General features: G+C 36.6%; 3 protein-coding genes across 3 annotated transcripts; 1 reads left to right on the top strand and 2 right to left on the bottom strand.

The window, feature by feature from the left end:
• Positions 1-10,049: 10,049 nt before the first annotated feature.
• LOC147502279 (uncharacterized) lies at positions 10,050-10,754 on the bottom strand. Its single transcript, XM_086604498.1, has one exon. It carries the CDS (start codon positions 10,752-10,754, stop codon positions 10,050-10,052), a length of 705 nt encoding a protein of 234 aa, XP_086460624.1.
• A 1,339-nt stretch (positions 10,755-12,093) lies between these two features.
• On the bottom strand, positions 12,094-13,869 carry LOC147502278 (uncharacterized). Its single transcript, XM_086604497.1, has 4 exons — positions 13,661-13,869; positions 13,156-13,580; positions 12,808-13,044; positions 12,094-12,686 (listed from the first exon to the last, which is right to left on the bottom strand). Exons 1-4 carry the CDS (start codon positions 13,867-13,869, stop codon positions 12,094-12,096), a joined length of 1,464 nt encoding a protein of 487 aa, XP_086460623.1.
• A 2,461-nt stretch (positions 13,870-16,330) lies between these two features.
• LOC147502277 (short-chain dehydrogenase RED1-like) lies at positions 16,331-22,822 on the top strand. Its single transcript, XM_086607163.1, has 3 exons — positions 16,331-16,844; positions 17,940-18,099; positions 19,608-22,822. Exons 1-3 carry the CDS (start codon positions 16,508-16,510, stop codon positions 19,942-19,944), a joined length of 834 nt encoding a protein of 277 aa, XP_086463289.1. The 5' UTR covers positions 16,331-16,507; the 3' UTR covers positions 19,945-22,822.
• The last annotated feature ends 1,614 nt before the right edge of the window (positions 22,823-24,436 follow it).

Genomic DNA, 24,436 nt, shown 5'->3' with positions numbered 1-24,436 from the left:
ATAATGTCAGTCAACTGTCTCGCGAAGCACTTCTTAAAAAGTTCAAGAATGTTTGAAAACAAAACAACTACTACAAGCGTTGTCTGAAACGACCCACTCTACTCGCAGATGATATTGTATCTATCGCTACCACAATGTAACACACCAACGACATAACAGTGTGTGGGATCATTTAAGTGGTGAAGATGAGATTCACGATATTCGCAATAGCTATCAACGAGTTCTAAGTAATGGGAACAGAATTCCTCGACCTCCCCCGAGACTCGGTCACGTTCTCGGTTGGCAAGGTAATGCTAATAACCGTTCGACTGCACCCTAGGTCCTACGGATTTTTGGCCAGTCCCGAGGGATTTGGGTGACGAACAGAATAATGGTCACACTCATGATCGAAACAATCAATTTTAAGAAAGACCTCAGCAAAACAATTCTTATCATTCCGAAGGATATCATACTGCAGTCACACCATACCATCCATAATCATCTCGACACAATCATGATAAATCTTCATTGTTTTTTCTCATTCCGTTCGTTCCCATAGGCGTCATCGCGACTATAATTATGAGCTAGCAGATATGGATCTGATGACTCCTTAACGTGTCAAAGAAATGATTAAAGAAGCTCTTCTGGACAGCGATCATTTTGAATCGACACTAGAGAATATGGTAGTTAAATATGGTATTTTGGACAAATTTTCTCTCGCCCAACGGGCTACTCATAACAAAGACTTCAAATAATCAGAGTTTGATCAATATGATGATGTCGAGGGCTGCCCTATGCTTCATGTGATTAATTTCACGAACAAACTGGTTTTATCGGGAGGTGATGATGCTTTAAAATGCAAACTTTTCCCTTCTACATTAAAAGGGGAAGCGTTGGTATGGTTTAGCGAATTACCCCCACGATCTATTCGTCGGTTCAAGGACTTAACTGAAAAGTTTTTAAAACGTTTTCATCCTAATCTAAAACGTCTTGTATACGCGAATGCCTCCTTGCTTCGCTTATGAATAACATCTTGTATATGCGAGCTCAGTGTGTGTAACAAGTTAGAAACACTGAATAACTTGAAGTAATGGAAGTTTGTACTAACCAGTGAAATTGAACCGCTTTAGAAGAGGTCGGGTCGGTTCGAAATGGCCTAGGTAGCGCTGGTCGCTTCGAGTCCAACTTCGAGCTCCAGCGTATCGCCAGGGGGGTGCTTTCGAAATTTGCCTTGATAGGGCTGGTCGCTTCAGTGCAGCTTCGAGTTCCAGTGCCTTGCTTGGCATGCTTCGAGAGATAGCCTTATATGGGCGCGGGTCACGCTCAGACTTTTTCTTTGAATTTCTTTTTAGTTTATGAACCAAATAGTCACTGTTAGAATCAAACAAGGGTGGGTGGATGGGTTTAATGGGACTTTGGGAAGACTAACAATACTAATGAGAACAATTATAAACAAAACTAAGATGGCAGCGACGCCATTTGATAGAAGGTAAAATGACTTTTGCATAAGTAACGAGACTCAAACGCAAGTAAAACTAAAACTAATTTACGCTTATTATTCAAAGTTTTCTACTCTCGATGCTATTGCAATATAGTTGGAATAGAAAGTTCGTTCTACTCCTAGTTCTTTAGAATTCACGTTAACTAAGATTATCAGTTCTATCAAAGTCAATGAAAGTATGGATTATATAATTATGCTAACAATGATGGAAATAATGTAATCAAAATGTTCTAAATACTAATATGGCAATTCAAATACTAAAGTTCGAATCTAGATAAAGAATTAGCGGGATTTGATTCCACCTTAACTCGACTTAATTTACTAACGAAGAATTGTCGTAATCCGAATTGCAATGCTTTCGCATAACAATTGGGTCTTTCTAATCCCTAATTGTTCATGGTAATCTCTACCAACTAACAACTAGCATGTGAAGCAATCAAACTCATTCTCATGGTGAACTAATTACTTTCTATAATGGAATAGAATATTACGATCTATTCTACGCTAATCGAAATCAAGTTTCATCAAGGCTTTCTCAAACCCCTTTAATGGAGGTTTTAGCCTTGAATAATTAAACTATAATTTATATATAAACAATAACAAGACATGAATAAAAAGATTATAAATTTACTTATTAGATTTAAAATGAAAGTCTAATCATGCAAGATTGAATTAAAACTAGTAATGATTATTAACTAAATCTATGAATTGAAACTAAAATGATTTAATGAAAATGAAACTAAAATTATCAATAGCTAACTAACTTTATTGATCTAATGAGTAATAACAATAAACTGAATTCAAAACAAGGTAATAAAACTAATTAATGGAGTCTAAACTCGTTTATTTTCTAATCTAGATCTAGTTAATGAGTATACCTCCTTTCCTTTTTCAAGAAGAGAAAGAGATCCCCAATTTCGTGCATGGGCCTGGAGCCATGTTTTGGGCCGGAAAATCGAGCCCAAAACCCAATTTCTTCAGTCCACAGAGGCCTTTTCAGCTGGATTTGACTTTAGTAGCCTTTTCGTCCACTTCTGCTCCTCTAATTGGGTCAAGGCTTAGACCATTGGAAAACTCTTTCCGAGCCGGTCGTATTTACATAAGGTAGGCCCAATTCTGAGGTCTAAGTCCAAAGATACGACCTTCAGAAGTTCTACTGACTTTTGTGCGTTGTTTCTGCCCGCGTTGACTTTGACTTTTCAGCTTTGACCGGGCTTTAAAAAGGCTTTTCCTCCTTGAATCTTGGTCTTTAATCATAGAACTTCTTAGCAACCAACCCTTGCTCCTTTATCTCACAAAAGTGATACATTTCTGCACATAATTGACTCCAATGCCTGAAATACATAAAAACACGTAATCAGCATTAACTCTTATTTATTACTCACATAATTGGTCTAAAAGTATTATTGTTAAGGGTTTAAAACTACAGTTTTAGGCTCTTATCAATATACCATGGTGTACTTAGAGAAGTCATCTATGAATGTAATATAATAAAACTTCCCCCTCTAGACATGGTACTTATGAATTCACCCAAATCCATATGAATAAGGGTTAGTAATCTAGTTTTATCTCTAGAAATAGTTCTACAAGGTTTCTTTGTGGCTTTAGTCTCAACACATATCTCACATTAATCATTAGAAAAATCATAAATATCATACAATAAACCACATGCTTTCATCCTTTTCATATACTGAACATTCACATGTCCTAGTCTACCATGCCATATATTAAAAGAGTCAAGCAAGTAAGTAGAAGCAGATTAATTGTCATTAATAATAATGTTGTCAAGTACATTTAACATGAAAAGACCACTGTTATTACAATAACCTTTCCCAACAAAACTTTCATTCTTACTCAGAACGAACTTGTCACTTTCAAAAGTCACCTTAACGCCAACTTTTCCCAATAATGACACAGAAATTAGATTCTGATGAATCTCAGGAACATGGAGAACATTACTAAGTAAAAGGGTTTTTCCTGAAGTTAACTTCAAAAGAATCTTGCCTATTCCCTTAACAGGAACAGACCTTGAGTCACCCATATAGACCTTTTCATCTTTCACTAGTATGTAGTCTGAGAAGGCTTCAACATCACCACAGATGTGGTGGGTGGCACTAGAATTTAGTACCCAGTTTTTCTTCCTAGTGGCCATGAACACTTGTGACACTACAACAGCAATTATATCATCTCCCTCAACTAAATTAGCATTGGGAGGATCATCAGTGTCCTTCTTATGCCTGCACTGAAAAGCCCAAGCCCGATCCGACTCGGTACGGGCAGGTGTGGCTTTGGGTGAGTCCTCCCTCCTAACACAAAAGCATTTGTATCCTAAGGGCACACCCTTATGGTAGAGGAATTCCTTATATATACTTCACTTGCTAGTGGTAGATAACCAATGTGGGACTATCTTCTATGCACTAAAGTGGAGATCGAGAACACTCTTTGTTCATCTCCTCTACTTTGCATACACACTCTTAGTCATTTGAAATAAAAAAGATTCCAACAGTTCCTCATCCTCTTTATATAGGCAACGTGCCCGCGCCTCCCGCTCTCCCGCGTTAGGTCATGACGTAAGTATTGCCAAAATCTACATTTTGTTTCTCTTTTAGTAATGCACTTAATCAAATCTATACTAATGAACTTCACCTAATTAAGGGCCTTGGTTGTTAAAAGGAGCTTATGATCATGATGTGAAACCATGATCTAGAACTTCGCACCTTATAAAAACTTTACTTGGCAATTATTATGTTTTACATGGTATGATGAACTGAGACATACTTTGATTTTGGCAGTAAGATGAAATTTACATTTGGCACTTTATATGTGCAAAGGAGAGCTAGAAGAATGCCCGATCCATCAGCTATATATGCCAAATTGTCAACATGGAGCCTGTTTTAATTTTTGTGGCCGAGATATGGGCGCTGATGTTCGAGCTGGATGCATGGTTGAAAATATATGTCAATGCCAATTTGTTGACTGTTGGAGACTTGAAGGTGGCCCAATCTTGTCAAAGTTTAAAGAAAAAATGGACGTTTTGTACCATGGACTTTGCTGGTTTTATCAATTTGGGCCAGGGCCACCGGTGTATTTCCGTTAGAAAATTTGCCTATGTGTACAAACGGTTGCCTATGTGTACAAACGGCTGCCTATGTGTACAAATGTCTGCTTATGTGTGCTAACGGAAGATGGTGTGTCAGTATTGAAATGGACAGGTAACAAAATTTGATGTGGCGCTTACGTGACAAGCACCTGAAATTTCAAGGAAGACTGCTCGTGAAATTTCAAGGACTCGTGAAAATTTCTTGACTTGTGAAAATTTCAAGGAGTCGTGAATTTTTTTTCTTTTCAAGGACTGATGAATTTTTTTTCTTTCTTTCTAAATCGCCATCTCTCCATTTTTTTTGTTTCTGGACTTGTGAACCTGAAGAAATAACCCCGTCTCCTTCATTTGTCTCTTGAACAAACCCCATCTCCTTCATTATCTCTTAAGTCTTCTAGTTGGTATTTTAATTTAGGGTTTTGATTTTGTGCAATTTCAAAAATGTCAACTATTGGCTGAATTTTTTGTAATTGGTGTGGTGAGTCAAATCATTCGTCTAACAATTGTTGTTGGTTATTGACACGTGTTGTTTTCGAAAATATGGCGGAAGTATGATCCTGAAACAGTCTCGCCAAAGCCATTCTCTTGGGCAATTTTTTTTGACATGCCGTGTTTGCAAAGACTTCCAGTGGTTGGAAGACGCGAGAACATCGTCAATGGTATATTTGGAGAGTCTAAGATGCAGAAAGGCGAATTGCCTAAGGGTTAGAAAGGTTAACACATCAAAAAAGAAAAATGAAAATGAAGGCAAGAAATTTGTGAATTGCACCGAGTCTGGGAGTGATTTCCAATGGTATGAGGAATTATTAATGAACAACATTGAGTCGGCAGCAGTGAATTCAAGCTCTTCCCCAGCCAGCTCTTCATCATCTTCAAAAAGAGATGAAATCAAAAGAGATAAAAAAGTCAAGATTACATTTGAAATTGAGGACGATGGTTTGGCGAAGGAGTTTCAGTTTCATTGTAAAATTAGATGAGTGCAATGTGATTTCTAGTGGTATTGTAGAGGAAGGAGTTTGAGTGCACTGTCATTTCCAGTAGTAGTGGAAGTAGTTTGAGTTTCAGTGTTAATTTAGTTTGAGTTATTTGGTATTGTAGTAGTGGAATGAGTCTGTATTAGTGCACTATCTGTAATAGTGGAAGGAGTCTGTATTAGTTTGAGTTGTTTGTTAATTTAGATTAGTGCACTATCTGTAGTAGTGGAAGGAGTCTATTAGTGGTATTATAGTAGTGGAAAGAGTCTGTATTGGTGCTTGATTAGTTCTGACAACAAGGATTAGTTGTTTCTTTCTTATTGCTTGGTGCTTGTTTCTTAGTTGTTTCTTAGTGCTTACAATAACTGAAAGAAAGTTAGAAAATATACTGCATTGAACAACACAACATACAAAAAACCTAAATATAAGCACTGAACCACTGAAAAACACAACATACACTGCATACAATAAATGAAAGAAAGTTAGAAAATCAATGTTGTACATAACATAACACTGAACCACAAAAAAACCTAAATATAAGCACCAAGTGTTTACATAACAACATACACCAAGTGTTTACACATCACATCATACACCAACAAAAGGAAAAGATACTACAAAAGGAAATAGACAAAACGAAGACTGACTACGCAAAAGCCCAACAGAAAGCCCAGAGCCTGTACTGCATCACCAAGTCTTCAAACATGAACTATTTCCAAACTTTAGTTTTGGCTTTGGCAGTTGCAGATCTAGTTTTAGGTTTGGAATTTGCTCTTGTTCTCACAGTCAAAGCAGCTGTTTTCTGCTTAGTCTTGGATGGTGAGTTTCTAGGCTTGCTGCTTAATGCCACTACATCAGTTGTCAATGATTGTGAGTTTCTTGATGCCACTGCTTGATGGTGAGTTTCTAGGGCAGCTGCAGATCTAGTTTTAGGCTTGCTGCTTGATGCCATTGCATCAGTTGTCAGTGATTGTTTGGAAGTAGTTGTTGAAGCTTGTGCAGAAGCAGTAGTTGAAGTTTTTGAAACTTGTTTACATGCACTTATTGAACCTTGACTACTAGGTACTTGAGCTTCACTTGAAACTTGATTTGACTGTAAACCAATAACTAGAGCTTTACTAGATCGTCTGGAAAGTGGAGGTCTAACTTTTCTTTTGTTGTTTGTTTCAGATATCTTTGCTTCATTTATAAGAATAGGTGCTCTAGTAGCTGACATCTATCACAAGAAGGACAAAAGATTAGGTTATGTTTATGAAGTATGTAAAACAACTACCTCATTTCAAATGGAAATTTTTCAAATGCAAAGTAGTTTGTAAAATAACATTACCTTCAAGTAAGAGTTTCCACTGTCAGCTATAAAAACTCCAACTCCCTCAGGTACATGATCCTTTCTTCCTTTTACTCCTGTCTTCCTCTTTGAAGCTCCAACTCCCTGAGGTACATCATCAGTTGCCCTTTTACCTCTCTTTGACACAGTTGGCGTGCCCTCACCTAAATTAGATGAGGGAGCCTTATTCTCCCTCCTCACCTATATCAAAAATCAAACTTATTTCATAAACTTAATAACTTATTTCTAAAACTTATGATTTCAAAACTTAGAAAAAAACTTATTGAACAAACTTATTTCATAAACTTATAACTTATTTCATAAACTTACAGTGGTGGCAGCTGCTACTTGGTTGGCTTCATTGCTGACTTAAGTAGTCCCACTATTAACTGTATCTTTACCCTTATTTGTTGTCCCATTCTTAGTCCTAGGTTTCTCAATAGCTACCTCCTTACCTCTCTTCCTCACCTATATCAAAATTATAAGAATTATAAAATGCTTAGTTTCAAGAATGGTTAATAGTTTCAAATGATTTCTAAAACTAATTTCAAATGCTTAATATATATCTTAAAAGCTTTCTTGTTAATATATATTGATTGAAACTTGACAGGCTGTGTAGGAGAGGCAAAAAAAAAGGAGGAGAAGCCTATGGGTGTTTGTGTTTGTTAATAGTAGTAGTATTATACTAAGGAAAGATAGGATCAAAATGGGGACCCAAATACAAAACAAAACAAACATAAAAACAAATCCCACTCTTCCACTATGTATGCTTATGTAAGCCTGTGAACAAGATATTCCAGACAGCTCTTTTAAGACATCTAGATTTACAGAAGATTTCCCTTTCTTACATATTTTTGGAAATCAGTCCTACCCATTTTAATATATAACTGTACTACTCAACCCATATTATTTTAATATATAACTGAGTGTTTTCCTTTGAGTACCAACTTCAGCAGTGATACCCATTACATCTTTTTCAAGCAGTGATAAGTGATATCTTCGAAAGATATGCTGAAGCAAAAGATCTGATCAAGAATGTGTAAAGCTTAAGTTTTACATATACCAGAAAAATAGAAACAAACAAACAAACCCAAACCACCAATTTCTTTTACTTTACTATCAGACACATTGTTCCACTTAAGTTTTACATATACCAGAAAATTGAATAGTCTTGGAGAAAGGACCCTGAACCATTCTTTACATGCTATTTCCAAGTTTTTTTAGGGCCATCTGATGGTACATAACCTTGCATTGCATCCTTACATTCTTACCTACAACTTGAACAAAAGATTCTAAAACTAACCTGGCAAACAAATAACCTAAAAACACATACTGTGATCTAATCTTAAATTCTTAAATTCAAATAACCTGGCAAACAAATAACCTTCAAATAACTTGACAAACAAATAACCTTCAAATGCTTAAATTCAAGGTAACACTTACTATGATCTACTCTTATAAAGGACAATACATAACACAAATTTTTTTTTGAACTTCAATACAAAAAAATCAATGTGAGGATAATACAAAAAAATCAATATGAACTTCAATTTTTTTTTTTTTCACTCTACAACTCAATCTCATAAAAAAAAACAATATAAAGGACAATACATAACACAGATTGCTAATAAACTTAGTATATATGACCATAAATTGATTTCTAATGCTTAGTATATATCTTAAAACTGATTTCTAATGCTTAGTATATATGATCATAAACTTACAGTGGTGGATTGTGGTACTTCCTGGGCTACTTCCTGAGCTACTTCTTGGTTGGCTTCATTGTTGACTTCTTTGCATGTTCTCTTATTATAACCATACTGAAGGCAGTTTGAACACCTCATTTGAACTCCTTTTCTACTTAAGGTTCCTGACTTCCTTGGCTCTTCATGCATTTCTTTCCATCTAAGCTTGCTTGGCCTCCCAGGCATCCTTCTATAAGGTGGAGGCAAGAATACCTCTCCAGGAGCCTTTGGCCACAACTTTTCACCATTAAGTGGCTACAAGTAGTGATCATAAGTCTTTCTAAATGTTTCCACCTTGTACCAATGATCTACATAATCATCTGGATTGTGCTTACACATATAAATGGCAACTAGTGCATGCAAGGGCGAACCCAGGAGTTTTGACGAGGGTATTCAGCGACCAAAAAACTTCTTTAATGTTAAGTTTAAAAAACACGTAAATAAAAACAAGTAACAAAAAAATTCGTAAAATTGAACTTCATTGATGGAAAAAGAACCTAAGGACACCAAAATTAGAAATTTCAATAGAAACATATAAGTTTTGTATTTTTGTGTACCACACATTCACATAAATACATCAACTTCTCAAAATAAATTCCTCTCATATACAAAATAAGCAAAACATCTTCCAAAGCTAGTACCATAATGATCTCTCACAACAACTCTCAATGCTTTTTCATTTTTTGAAAGCGTTGCATTATTGCTTCATCATTGACTTTTGCAAAAACGTATTTCTCAATGAATATAACCATACAATCATTTAGCCACATATCTCCCATTCGATTATGTAGACTGACTTTAATAATATGTATAGCTGAAAAAACTCTTTCAACGGTAGCAGTTGCAACTGGTAAGATAAGAGCTAAAGTAAGGAGGGAATACACTAACGGATAAACAATGTTCCTTTTAGTATCAACCATCTTCTTTGCAAGATCGCTAATTCCCTCCAACTCTAAAAAATCTTTGCTGGAGTGGACATCAAAAATATAATTTTCTAATTCATTGTCAAGCATCATAAGACTTGCTACACAAAAGTCAGCTGGATAGAACTCACCAAGACGGATTAATTTGGACTTTTCAAAAGCGGAGAATGAATTACTAGGATTTAAGCATGAAAGGCAAAGAAGCAATTCAGTATTAACCTCATCAAAACGGTCATCCAACTCTCGGATCTGCCAATCCATTATTTTAGTAAACAACTCAACACGATAATGATGCAAATTTGTCATTTCTTCAACCCGGTGTTGAGATCGGCCACGTGCTACAAAATTATCATCCATTTGAGGAACTATGACACTATGTTTAGAACAAAAGCCAAAACTTCTTCAAAAAAAGCATCCCATCCACTTGCCCTCATAGTTTGCAGTCGATATTTGGTTACTTTGACAAGAGTCATAACATTAACTATATCTTGATCTTTTCTTTACAATGCTTTCGACAAGTTTTTGGTGATTCCAAGTATATTTTTCATTAAATGTAAGTTTAAGACGAAGTCAAAAGATTGCATAAAATCTAATAAGGCAAATGCTTCTCCCTTTTGTTCTGCATTCAATCTATCTTCCATAACACCATGCAACACATCAATCACAGAGGAGAACTGGATTATTAAACTTATCAATGACTCATAGTGTGAGCTCCAACGTGTATCTCCATGTCTTTTAAGAGTAGTCTCTTGATTCTTGCATTTACCAGTTACTAGTTCACCACTTTTGAGAGCTTCAACAACTCTTGCAGCTTCTTGTTCTTGAAGAATGTCACGTCGCTTGTAAGAAGCTCCAGCTATATTGACAACTTTAGAAACTGAGGTGAAGAGCAAGGAAACATGAGGCTTGTTTTTTACAAGACCAACCAAGGCTAACTGTAATTGGTGTGCAAAACAGTGCACATAAAATGCAGATTTGTTTTCCTTCATTATGAGCACTTTAAGGCCATTGAACTCCCCTCTCATATTGCTAGCACCATCATAGCCCTGCCCACATAAACGTGTCATACTCAACCCATATCTGATAAAAAGAGCTTCCATTGCTAGCTTAAGTGATATTACAGAAGTTTCAGCCACATGCACCATACCAAGAAAACGTTCTACCACACATCCCGATTTGTCCACAAAATGTATCACAACTGCCATTTACTCCTTGACCGAAATATCACGGGATTCATCAATCAAAATGGAAAATAGTGAACCACCAAGATCACTAAGTATCATATTAGTGGTTTTCGGTTACTTGCGAGGCACCAACAAAAGGCGCTCAATCGTTGGTGAAATCAACTTATTGTTACTAGGAGCATTGGCAAGAACAACACTATGAATTATTTCATTGTGATCCGCCACAAACTTCAGAAGTTCAAGAAAGTTAATTTCCCTTATTAAATGACTTACCTGACTCATTATGACCTCGAAAAGCCAATCCTTGTCGAAGGAGATAGCGTATGCAATGAAGTACTGTGTTCAAACAGATTCAGTAATTAATCCGATCTTGCGACGTCTTCTTTTGAAATAATGTCTCTATGTGTTGGTTTTGATTAAGTAGATCTTGACATTTTCTATATGCTTGGTTGTGAGCACTACTTTGTCCACCAATATGGATTCGCAACTTCTTTTTCATATTCCAAGTGGTAAATCCTTCGCTCATAAACGTGTCATCACAACCTCGTACACGATTCCGGAAGAGATAACAATGTAAACAAAATGCTGCATCTTTTTCTACACTGTACTCCAACCAATCACCAAACTCATCAAACCATTCTTTCTTAAACCGTCTTGTGTAACCAGTCACATCTGTTTGGGGAAAGTCATGTTCTCGCTGGCTAACATGGACCGACCTCTAAGTAGATATACTCTTCGAATGGAGTCTTGAGCACTAGGATGGTAATCTAAAATTGGTGTTTGTAAGCCAGGGTCTGCAAAAAGAGCATCTAAGTCGACATCTACATGTCTTTGTTTCGGACTAGGTTCCACTTGATTGACATCAACAATGTTCAATGTAGAAGAAGATTGAGTAAGCTCAACTTCTTCATGATTTCTTTTGAGACTAGGGTGCTGACTGGAGCCACCTTTTTCGAATGTAGGAGACTCAATGGGCCCAGATAACTTTTTAAAGTACTTCTCCATTACAACATTATTGATACAATAATACAAACATGAAATCACATACTTTAAGTCTTTAACCAAATGACAAATCCACAATAAAGATTAAAAAAAAACAAATATTGAATAATGGAATAATAACTTAGGTTAAAGAAAAGAATAAATTAACAATAACGTACCTCAATTTCTCCTCAAAAAGGTGAATTGGGGATTTTGGGAACACCGGAACAGTGAGAAACCAGAGAATGAGAGAAGGCTCGCTTTCTTAATTTCTTTAAGGCGATGGGAATACCGAATATGGGATTGGCGTAACACTGTTGATTTATTGGGCCACATGGGCCAAATTAAAACTACATGGGCCAAATACTAAGATTAGTATTTATTTTTTTGGGCAAAATTGAGGGTATTCATCACTTGAATACCCTGCCAATATAGTGGGTCCGCCCCTGAGTGCATGGGCACATGGGATACCAGAGAGCTGCCACATTCTACATGTACAAGTCTTATCCTTGATATCAACTTTGTAACCTTCATCACCATATCTGGCCTCAAACGTTGACCCTCCACAAAAGAAAGACTCAAAAAACCATGAGTCTAACTTGCTCTTATCTAACTTGTTAGCAATAGTTGGACACAAAGTGCCTTGCCACTTGGACTGACTCACCAATAAATCTCTTCTCTTATGCATCCTTCTCATCATGGCAATCCTTATTTCCTCAAGCACTGCAATGATGTGCTTCTCTCTTGCATCAAGAATTGTACCATTAAATGTTTCACATATATTGTTTTCTAATGCATCAGAACTTGTGTAAAATTCGAATAATGCTCTGGACCAGAACTTGGGGTTTTGGATATATAACATATAGTCAGCTGTTGCATCACATACCTTTCTCACCTCATCAATAACACGATGGAATTCTTCTGGTGTTCCACTTTTGGATGCTTTACAGAATAAACCCTTGAGTTGTGCACCTGTTCAAATAACATAGCTACATTACATATGAATATTAAATCACATTTAGAATACAAATAAAAAATAGACAAATTAAGTTATATACCTGAAAATTTCTTCCTGAAGTTAGCATAGATGTGCCTTGCACAACATCTATGCTCCACATTAGGTAATCTTTCTGAAATGACTTTGAGAAGACCCTTTTGTTGGTGCAGAATCTTTTCATCAAACCAAGCCCATCATCTACATTGAGATCATTAAGGAGCAAGTTCATAAACCACCTCCAACTTTCGTGTTTTTCACCTTCAACAACTACCCATACTGAGAGGGGTACATCGGTTATTTCCATCCCCTCCCAACTGCAGTTAACAATTCCCGCTTTGCAAAAAGATTTAAGAAAACAACCATCAAGACTAATGACCCTTCTACACCCAGAAAACCAACCCTGCTTCAAGGCATCAAAACAAATGTACATTCTCTAAAAGTAACCTGGCTTATCTATCAATGGCCTTTTAACATCAATTTTACATGTGTTTCCAGGGTTTAACTTCAGTATCTCAGCTACATAGTCTCTTACTTTGGCATACACATTCTTTAAAGAACTATGAACTAGACTCAAGGCTTTCTTCTTAGCTCTGTAACACAGAAGTGGTGTCACCTCCAACTTTAAATTGTGCAGTATCTCTCTATTAAAATCCCTTACCTTCCACTTAGGGTTGTCTATGATCCTATCATTGTAATAATCAACCAACCATTGGGAATTAGCTAATCTGATGCTAAAATATCTCTTACACTTATGCTCAGACTCTAAAGTCTTAATTTGCATACTGTTTTCACTTTGCATGTAACTTGCATATAGAAACCAAGTACACCCATCACCAACACACACAGGTTCAAATCTTCTAGTAGCATTTCTGTTAAAATGAATTGGATATACCCATTATGGACTGCATATATCTTTAAACATTCTTTAAGTTGTTTTGCAATACCAAACCTCATGCCAAGCTCAATTTGGATATTGGACATCTCAACATTGGGGTTGAAAATTGGGTACATCCTCTTTTTAACCTTCAAATTCCTCTTCCTCTCCTTAACAGAAGCAACATCCTCATCTTCTTCTTCATTAGATTCGGGACTTAAATAGTCATCAGATGCAGCATAGTCAGGCTCATCATCTCCAACACCACCTAGTATCCATCTCATTTGGTAGTTTATTTAATTTGCTACATCACTTGCTTGTTCAATGGCTGCTTCACTTGCTTCTTCATGTGGTTCATCTGGTACTTGATCAACTTCTTCAATACCTGATTTCTTCGTCTTATACTTGATTTCCATATTTCTATTCCTAACTTCAATTAATTCGTCATCATCTTCACTAATATGATCCAGAGTTGCTGCTTCAGACGCAATTTCAGACTCAGACTCAGACTCACTCTCTTCCAAACAATCACCCACATCAACCTCTTTGTCATCTTCAGACTCTTCAACATCATCACCTTGCTCATGTTCAACATAAACAGCTACCCTATCATTTTTTGCCATTTTCATCATTTCTATAATATCTTTATCATCATTGACTATCCTAAGTCCAATGTCTAGAGGCTTATTAGGATCAGTATAGAACATCTTAACCATATCTTTCACATGACATTCTTGCTCAATCATACCCTTCAACTCAAAATATGACATTTTATCTGGATTGATGTTGTAAAAGTATTAAACTCTCCCACCCTTGTAATACAAGATGTGCTTCGTTAACCACTTATACCAATCATACAGCTCAGCTGGGTCTCTCTAAAATTTCCCACCAAAGAAAAGTTCTATGCAGTAATGATCCATGCTTAATTAGTTGCTTGATTTAGTGGATTAGGGATTGGGGATTTGGGGATTGGGGATTTGGTGGATTGGGGATTAGGGTTTAATTAGGTTTTTTAATTTAAGAATTTGGGAATTTGGGTTTTTTGTCTGAATTTGGGAATTAGGGAATTAGGTCTGAATTTGGGGATTTCTATCAACTAAGTGCGAGTTTGCCTCAAGGTTTAAACCACGTGCAACGTGTGTTCAAAACATGTGCAACTTCTGTGAAATTTCGGGTTCGAAACACTTTGAAATTTCAATGCCACATCACCGGTGATTAGGTGTGCACTTCAACGATGACACATGAGCATTTGGTCGAACACATATACATCCGCCACGCCACATAAGCATGTGAAGTAACGGAATGGTAACGGTGGCCCAAACCGATACAAAAAAGAAAGGTCATGGCCCAATTTGTTAAAAAAAAAAGTTATTGGCCCAAATTGATAAAACCAACAAAGTCATGGTACAAAACGTCTATTTTTTCAAGTTTAAAATATGAAACATTGGTCATTGATACATATTTTCTTAAGTAGTAGGCACTTACAAAAACCAACAGACAAACACCCCCTAAGTCAAGTTATGCCATCTATTCAAACCACTTATATGTTGGGAATCTTGAAGTCTCTGAAACAATCTTCTGTGATGCAATATAAAGCTCTTAATCAATGTGATGTCATAGTTTTATAAATTGTGGCTAGGGAAGCTCCTCGATCATACTTTATTTGTAATTTTGTTTATAGGTCCGTTAATCTAGGCTGTGGTTCCTCACATGGCTACTACTGAAAGTTGTAGCGATTTGGCTCCCAGACTATGGGCGTACTCTGCTTTTAAAGCAACTCTGATGACTGACAGTTTAAGATTTCCAAATCCTTTCTGTATTCTGGCTCAAAAAGTACTTGGTACATATTAATCTCTTTATTGCGCCTTTTCTCTTTCAATCCCAAATTCTTTGTTTAAGATTCTTCCATCTATATGTGCGAGGATACCAACTTTTGGAAAATAAACCTTACCTTATGTATTATATTCTTGGTTCATTAGTCGAAGTGATTTGAGTCGTGTCTTTAGGTTTCATCCTTAGCAAGGCAATGAAACGTTAATGCCTTATGGGGTATGGTTCCAACTAAGCTTTGTAGTTTCTAAATATTTGTTTATTACCTGCAAAATAATTTCACAGGAACATGGAATTGAATTGTTACATTGTCACGAGGTATTATGTCAACAGTGAAAATACGGGCAAAGTATATTTTTTTGGATCGAAATATATAAACAACACATAAAATATATAAAATTAAGGTAGACCGATGCAATTTTAGCCGCACCCATGACCCATGCCTCTTAAAAATCTGAACCACTTCACAACCACCTTTGTCTCCATCCGTTTGCACCAAGGGACAATGACGAAACCATTCAATGAAGATGTCCCAGTACCATTGCGGCATTTTTCCAAACGTTGTAAACAATAACATAAAAAACAAGTAACTATGTAACTGTCTGATTCTTCAATGCATTTAAAACATCTTAGGCTGAGTCCAATGGCTCCCTATCTCCTTAAAAGTAAAGCTAAAGTCAACAAATTTTACTCTCTATCATCATTTTACTCAGATATATATCTGAAAAGGATTTTACTTCTGATATATATATAGAAGAAAATGCGATAGAAAAAAAAATCTTTTCAGATATATTAATGATAGAGAATAAAATCTGTTGACTTTAGCTCTATTTTTAAGAAGAAATTAATGACAGAGAGTAAAATCTGTTGACATGGTATATTCTATCTTTAGTACCCAACTGCATAACTGGGTGAACACCAAATTCTCATTTTTGGTAAAAACTATATATCCTGGGCTTTCACTCAGATTCCTAAAATCAAACGTACTGAATATTCTGCCACTCTTTTTCACTCTTTTTTTAACAGCAACCCAAAAATTTCTAGAAAACAAAAGAAAGATTAGATTTTGAAACCTGGGTATTGTTCAGAGCAATGGATGTTTCAGATGAACCAGTGGTTTTGATTACTGGTTGTTCAGGAGGAGGTATTGGTCACTCCCTAGCACAAGCTTTTGCTTCAAAGAAATGTTTAGTTGTAGCAACAACTAGATCTCTGGCTTCAATGAAAGACCTTGAAAGTGATCCTAGATTTTCACTTCATGAACTGGATGTTCAGTCTGATGAAAGTGTTAGAAATGTTTTAACTAGTGTGCTTGATAAGTTTGGTCGTATCGATATCGTCGTCAATAATGCTGGTGTTCATTGCGTTGCTCCTTTGGCTGAAATCCCTCTTTCTTCATTAGAGCACACTTTCAATACCAATGTCTATGGTAATCTGTTCAACTCATCATTCAATATTTGCTTACTTTCTTGAATTAATTGATTTGTCTGAATTTTACTATGGTGGTGTTCAATGTGTGAATTTGGAATGTGAATATACTGAATGTAGATATTTGATCTGACACGCTGAACACTGACTAATAGGTAACATTATTCTTGAATATTTCATAGTGATTTCTTGAGCTATCTAGACTCTAGACAAAGAATGAGGAAAATAATTTTATTTTTCCATTTATATATATATTATTTTCAGTTGGGATTATTATAAAGTGTTATTATCAATCTATCAAGCCTTGGTCATGCCTAATATATATTCAGCTTATCCTGAACTAGGATTTATGAATGCTCTAGACGTCTGCTTCCTGCAAGATGATCTAATTGCATTCCAGATAGCTTAGATATTACGCTCTTTTCTGTGGTCCTTGGTTTCGTACTCATTGTTGCAAGGAGTTACAAACACATCTAGTTGAACGTTCCCTCACTGTGAATTGTGCGGTTTGCTTACCTTAGTATGTCCATTAATTCTTATCAGCTTCTTTACATATCTGACATGATACTTAGAGCTTGAAATTGGAAATAGATTGGTAGACTTCCATCTAATAAGGTTCCTAACACCCTCTGAGTCAATTGTTGGAATCACCACTAGGAAGTAACATTCCGAATCAAAATGGGGAATCTAACCGAACCACCACCTACCCTTGGGCCGACCCTCTTGAAGTGTAGATGTTTTTTTCCCATAGGATATAACATAGATTCGATCAAAATAATAACTACATATGAAGTTATGTAGTTATGTGAATTTGCAACATCGAAAAAGTGGGTTGGTGCAAGGTCTTTAAAAGGGCATTCAGAGCATAGTAAAAGACTGAAAGGATAACTTGGTTTGGTAGTCCGTAGAGGTATGAATCACATTGAGAGAATGTACATGTCGAAAAAACATATGAATGTGATGAATCCTGAAGTTACTGAGACTATGATGATGCAAAACAAAGTTGTTTAGGAACATGATGTGTGTTTCTAACTTTCTATAACACATTGCAGATGGTGTTCAAATCCTCGTTTAGATTTACATTTATGTTTTACAGGTCCAATGAGGTTAATTCAGGCCGTCGTGCCTCACATGGCGACTAGGAGAAAGGGAAAGATAGTAAATATTGGAAGTGTTAGCGCTTTGGCTCCTGGACCCTGGGCGGGTGCTTACTCTGCTTCCAAAGCTGCTCTTCATGCCTTAACTGACAGCTTAAGGTTTCAATGCTTTCTCCCTTGTTTAGAGTCTAGGCAGAAAATGAGCTAATTTTATAAGTACTGTGATACTGTTTGTCTGGGTCATTTTTTTAACCTATTTTTTTATTCTTAACTTCTGTTCTAGTCCCCTACCCTGCGGTCATTTGTTATTTACTGTCATAATGGTCATACAAGCAATTACTCCAAGCAGTTGTACTACAGTACCAACAGCTTTTGACCCTTGGTCATGAGTACTAAATGTTTGGCACATCAAAGTTTATCACTGATCCTATTTTATGCTGGGGTAGACATTTCTTTCTGCCTCTTGTGCAAGATGATCTCTTAGCTTACTTTCCAGATATAGTAGATATATATGCTCGTGTGTATGGTCTCTGTTTATTTATACTCGCTGATGCAACAACTAGTTACAAACACATCTAATTGCATGATGCCGGATTGAGAATTGTGTAGTTTGCTTACCTCAATTTGTTCATGAGTTCTTTCCTTGCATATCTAACACTACGCTTAGAGGGTTGAAATTAAAAATTGGTTGGTAGACTTGCCATCTAATAAGGGACCTCACACACTCTGATTCCATTCTTGGAATCTTCTCTAGGAAGTGATATTCCATGTCAAAAGGGGCAATCTGACCAAGCCACTTCTACCCTTGTGCTGACCCTCTTGAATTGTAAATGGTTTCTTTTTTTAATTAATGTTCCCTGACTAACTAGGAACCTCTGTAGGTTACAAACAGATTCGATCAAAATGATAGACACATGTAAACTAATGTGTAATTGCAACATCAAAAGGAGTGGGTTGGTGCAAGAGGTTTCTAAAAGGGCATTCATAGCATGTTAAGAGATTAAATGGAATTTTGTAGTTGGTAGAGATATGAATCACATCAAGAGAAGATTTAGTTTGAGAAACCATATGGATGTGGTTAATCTCGAAGTTGCTTAGACTGTATGATGCAAAACAAAGCTGTCACTGAACTTGATGTTGTTTGTAATGTATAACTTGTTGCAGATGTTGTGCAGTCCTTCATTTTTATTTACCTATTTTGTTTTATAGGTCCAATGAGGTTAATTCAGGCTGCGGTGCCTCACATGGCCGCTAGGAAAAAGGGAAAGATCATAAATATTGGAAGTGTTGGCGCTTTGGCACCTGGTCCCAGGGCGGGTGCTTACACTGCTTCCAAAGCTGCTCTTCACGCCTTGACTGACAGTTTGATTCTTCTTTAGCTCAACAGATTTGTAATACATCTCTTTTGTTTGTATACATCATCTCTCAGCTGTATCTTCTGCATCTCATCCTGCTTTTATACAATTTGTAAATCCGCTGGGATTAGTAGGTCTAGTTTAATGTCTCGCCAAGTGGTTGCATAAAGTAGGATCTTATCTATTGCAGACATTATGCCAATTGTTGACTTTGTCTATTCTATAGCTTATCTTTGCAGTCATTTAGTCGAAAGATGATTTATATTCTTAGACTTTCTGAACGTGAACTTTCTTGCAAAAATCTCTTTGCAGATTGGAACTGCAAACGTTTGGAATCGATGTAATTACTGTGGTTCCTGGAGCAATACGAACAAATATAGCTAATACTTCCACAGCTAGCTATGAGCGGATGCCTGAGTGGAAGCTTTACAAACCATTCAATGATGTCATTCGTTCAAGAACCACCCTGTTACACACCATGAATCCTATCACACCTGAGGAGTTCGCTAAAAAGACTGTTGACGCTGTTCTTAAAAAGAATCCACCAGCGTGGTTCACGTATGGTCCGTACTCCACAGCTTCGGCTATTCTGTATCACCTGCCACTTTCTATCAAAGATTTTATCCTTAGCAAGTCAATGAAATGTTGAAGCCTCCTGCAGCTGTGGTCTAAGGCTCTAAGCCGAAGCTTTGCTTCTAAAAAATTTGCTTAATTGCAACATAGGTTCATGCATTTCGTTTACTAGTTTTTTATTTTTATTTTTTTATGTATTAGAACATCTCAAGAAGTGTTTTATCTATGGTTGTCAGAAAGTGTGAGTAATGAGTTTTTTTGGTTGCATCATGAAAGTTTTAGCAGGCTGGAAACTTGCCTGGCTGTCAGACGCCTTGTGTGCGATTTTAGATAGATTGTTTGGCAAGTGGATACGCATGTGTTGTATCATTTTATCATAGAAGAGAGAAGGGAATCAAAATTGGTTCACCAATCACAGTCTGATTCTTGAATAAACATAAGACGACAATCCTTTATGTGTATGTCATTGTTGATATATATGTATATTTTGAGTAAAAAATGGATGATTTTTTTTTTTTTTTTTTTTGGTTGGTAAGTGAGGTTTTTAGAGAGGTCTCCTACTCTTTTTATTGAAATAAAATGTTATAATCAGCTTGTTACATTCTCACTCTTTCACATATTGCTTACCCCTCGCATCATCATATATAATTTTTTTTACATCTTCTGCCAGCAAGGTCGGTACTAATTCTAAAAAATTACATGATGGGATATTAGCTGCAATAGCATCAGCTAACTTATTTGCCTCCCTAAAAATATGAAAAATGGCAAACTGTTCAAAATGGGCCTTCATTCGCATAATAGCCCGTACCATCTTCTCGGCCTGCCATGGTCGCTGATCCCTTTCCTTTAAATATGCTATTACGCTCTTTGAATCAGTCTGCGTTTTTAACTTTCTTATTCCCTTACTTAGCGCCATTTTCAGCCCCTGCTCAACTGCTTCTAGCTCGATGAGATCAATCGACGTCTTACTTGCTCTTCCATGACTTGCCGCCACTACTTCCCCTTCACTATCACGAATCACTGCTGCCCAACCCCCTAAATGCCCTTTGAGTGTTCCATCTGTGTTGAGAGTATAAGTTCCCATTTCTGATTTCTGCCACCGTACAAATTTTTTCCTTCTTTGTTTGATTTCTACTTCCACATTCCACATATCAGCAAACCTTTCAATTTCTGGCCCGTACTCCATTCTAATCTCTACTGCCTTCAACTTTGCTCTGACATCACCAAACAACACTCGAGCTATTTGCTCGATATTCACTGCCTTATTCTCGAAAATCCTATCATTTCTAGCTTTCCAAGTCACATAATTGTACCCATTCCACATTAGTCGCAGTACATCCTTCTCAATTCCTTGCCCCTGTGTCGTTGCTTCAACCCATGATACCTCTCCCAGCCATGTAGCTGCCATTGTTCTGCTATATCCCATTTTCTGAAGTATCACCTGACTGTTCGTTCGTTTCGATATTTGCACTGAATCTATCTTTCAAATTCCACTTGCGTGGACAAACAACCGATACTCCAACTTCAAATCTAACGATTAAAAGCATGTCAGCTTGGCAAGACAAACTACAATAAAATGTACCTGTATCTCATTTGTTGTTTTGGTAGCTAGGCACGCCTTCTTCCTGCTATAGCCTTCTTCTCTTCATTTCCTCAAACTGTCCAAGCCACTGTTTTATCTGCCATTCTGTGGATTTTTGTGGATTACTTTTTTTTTTTTTGTGAATTAGTTTGTCAGTTGTACTTAATCTGCAAGACTGCAAGTGCTAGTTTTTTTACATGTGGAATTGACCAGCAACTGAGCAAGTATACCTAATTATTGCTCAACAAAGACGGGCATCAGTGGATATTAAATGGGAGTCAGGAATTTTAGAGTACTACTACTAACTCGATATGTGGTACAGGCATGTTTCCTGTTATTTGGATATCAGGCTTATCAGCGACATAAATAAGTTTGCTAATGTTTGTGTCCCTTTACAGGTACTCTGCCACTCTTACTTCTCCGTGTGGTGGTCGAATTGGACTTGAGTAACAACCAGTTCACAGGAGCTATTCCACGATCGTTCACCATTTCCTTTTTCCTGCAAACGGTCAACCTTTCGCACAACTATTTAACTGGGGAGTTACCTTCTCTTGGTGAATTCGTAGGTCCAGATCGATCTTTTCCGTTACAGATACTTGATGTTTCTTGTAACAACATTACGGGACCGCTAACCAAATCTGTAGGTTACTACCAGTCCCTAAGGACACTGAACTTGGGAAATAATGGCTTATCAGGAAAGTTACCTAGTGAGCTTAACATGCTCACGCACTTGGAGACACTTGATTTAACTAAAAATGAGTTCAGTGGAACAATACCACACAGTTTAAAGAGATTTCGCAGTTCTTTTCATCCAGGAAACGGTATGCTGAGGTTCCCAGATTCTTCAGCTCGTGATTCTCACGGTTCTTCAAGTCATTCCAACTCCACGGAAAGAAATAATCCCCCCACAGTCACAACAGTGGTGCCTGTCGTATTGGGGTCTTTCATTATTATTGGTTGTTTCTCACTTGCTTATTGGTATCGCTTTAAAAAATCTCAAGAAAACACTGAAGAATATCGGATACCAGGGACCGGACCGGACGGTTTGTATATCATCATTCGTCAAACAATGTTTCCACCAGAGTACGACCGGCCAGGGCGTCCTAGGTACCGTACCGAGTATACCTGGGTTGATGGTCAGTTGCATGGGCGCCCCTTTCGCACTACGAGTGATGATCCGTTGGGTTATTGAAGAACGGATTGTAATGTTATTTGCAACTTCAATTAAATGCAAAATGCAGAGCAAAAGTTGAAGAAGTTTTTAGCTTCAAGAGGTATCAATTAAGGCTTATCAAACAAATTCGTAAAAGAGGCTTGTCTGTCAAAATAATCTTCTATGTTTTACGGAAAAACTTGTTTGTTGAGTACTTGAGTTCTCTTGGTTGTAGAAAATGCAGTTTATTTATTTTCCAAATATTGCACCCTCGGGATAAAAGAGGGTATAGAAAGTGCTTTCAAAAGAAGTGAACCGAATTGACTTAAAGCAATTCTAAAGTGCGTCACTAATCCGACCTGCACCCCTTTTAATTTGTAACGCCAAAGGTCTCGATTAGGGCTGTCAATAGATCGGTTTGGGTAGGGTTTTGGAAAATCCGAAATCCGAACTGATAAGAAAATTGGAAACCCGAAACCAAACCGAACCGATAATATTATGTTTAATCCGAAACCGAACCGAACCGATAAAATATATTGCAAACCGAATCCGAATCGAAAACCATAAAATCAATTAAAATTAAAATTAAATTAATTAATTTTAACTACACAATTGATAAATATATACAAAATTAATCATAAATATTACTAAATTGCTATCTTATCGGTTCGGGTTTGTATCGGTTCGGTGGAGGGCAAACCAAAACCAAACCAATATCTTATCGGTTCGGTTTTAGGTCGGTAGAGGGCAAACTAAATTATCAAAACCCAAACTGTTTTTTATCGGTTTGGTTTGGATCGGTTATCGAGTTATCGAAACCCATTGACAGCCCTAGTCTCGCCAACATGGGGCATAATGAGATTATTCTACAGCCTTTGTTTTTCGATAATTTAAGATTATTCCACAGCTATACGTTACATATGCACAACTTATTCTTTTCCTAGTGAAGAGGCTGATTTGGCTTGAAAAGTCGCTTGGTTGGAGGGTGCAACTCACATGCAAACTTATGGACTGATGGCATGCCTTTAAATTTGCATAAATAGTTGTAGTGTAATACAATAGATCGAATGCATCACATGCTTAGGCAAAGATTTGTCTGTTTCAAGAATTCCATTTAGTTTATGACTATTTAGTACAACGTACTTTTACTTTTTTTCCTAAATGGTACTTGAACTTTATTTTTCGCCTATTCGTACCACGAATTTTCAATTTGTTTCAATGTAGTACCTCAGTCTCTTTTCCATCCAATTTCACTAACGGTTTCGCTAACGGCGTTAGCACTATTCACGTGAACATTTTTTTTTTATAATAATCTTTAATCAATCTTAAAAAAAATAGAAAAACACTATTCACATGAACAGTTTTTAAAAAAAATAGAAAAACACTATTCACATGAACAATGTTTTTTTGAATAATATTTAATCAATCTTAAAAAATAAAAAACACTATTCACATGAACAGTGTTTTTTTTAAAAAAAATTATCTTTGATCAATCTTTAAAAATAAAAATACTATTTACGTGAACAGTTTTTTTTTTTTTTTGTAATAACTTTGTGAACAGTGTGTTTTTATTTTTTAAGATTGATTAAAGATTATTAAAAAAAAAGGTTATTAAAGATTATTTGCACTGGTGTTGCATCCTCTAATTCTACGGATACAGTCGAGTTGTCAGTTATTGCTATAGGCTTGGTACCTAGATGATGGGACTCTGATTGGGGATACATAACAGGTGGCGACAGCTTTGGGTATGATTCAGGAAGAAGGACCTTCTTACGGGTTGGTTCTTAATGTGGCTAAAACTGAGATATTTTGCCCATCACCGAATCCACGTCA

The sequence above is a fragment of the Coptis chinensis genome, chromosome 4 (assembly GCF_015680905.1).
Source record: "Coptis chinensis isolate HL-2020 chromosome 4, ASM1568090v1, whole genome shotgun sequence".
Taxonomy (NCBI): domain Eukaryota; kingdom Viridiplantae; phylum Streptophyta; class Magnoliopsida; order Ranunculales; family Ranunculaceae; genus Coptis; species Coptis chinensis.
The sequence above is the reverse complement of the archived record's forward strand: the minus strand, read 5'-3'. Positions and strand labels throughout refer to the sequence as shown.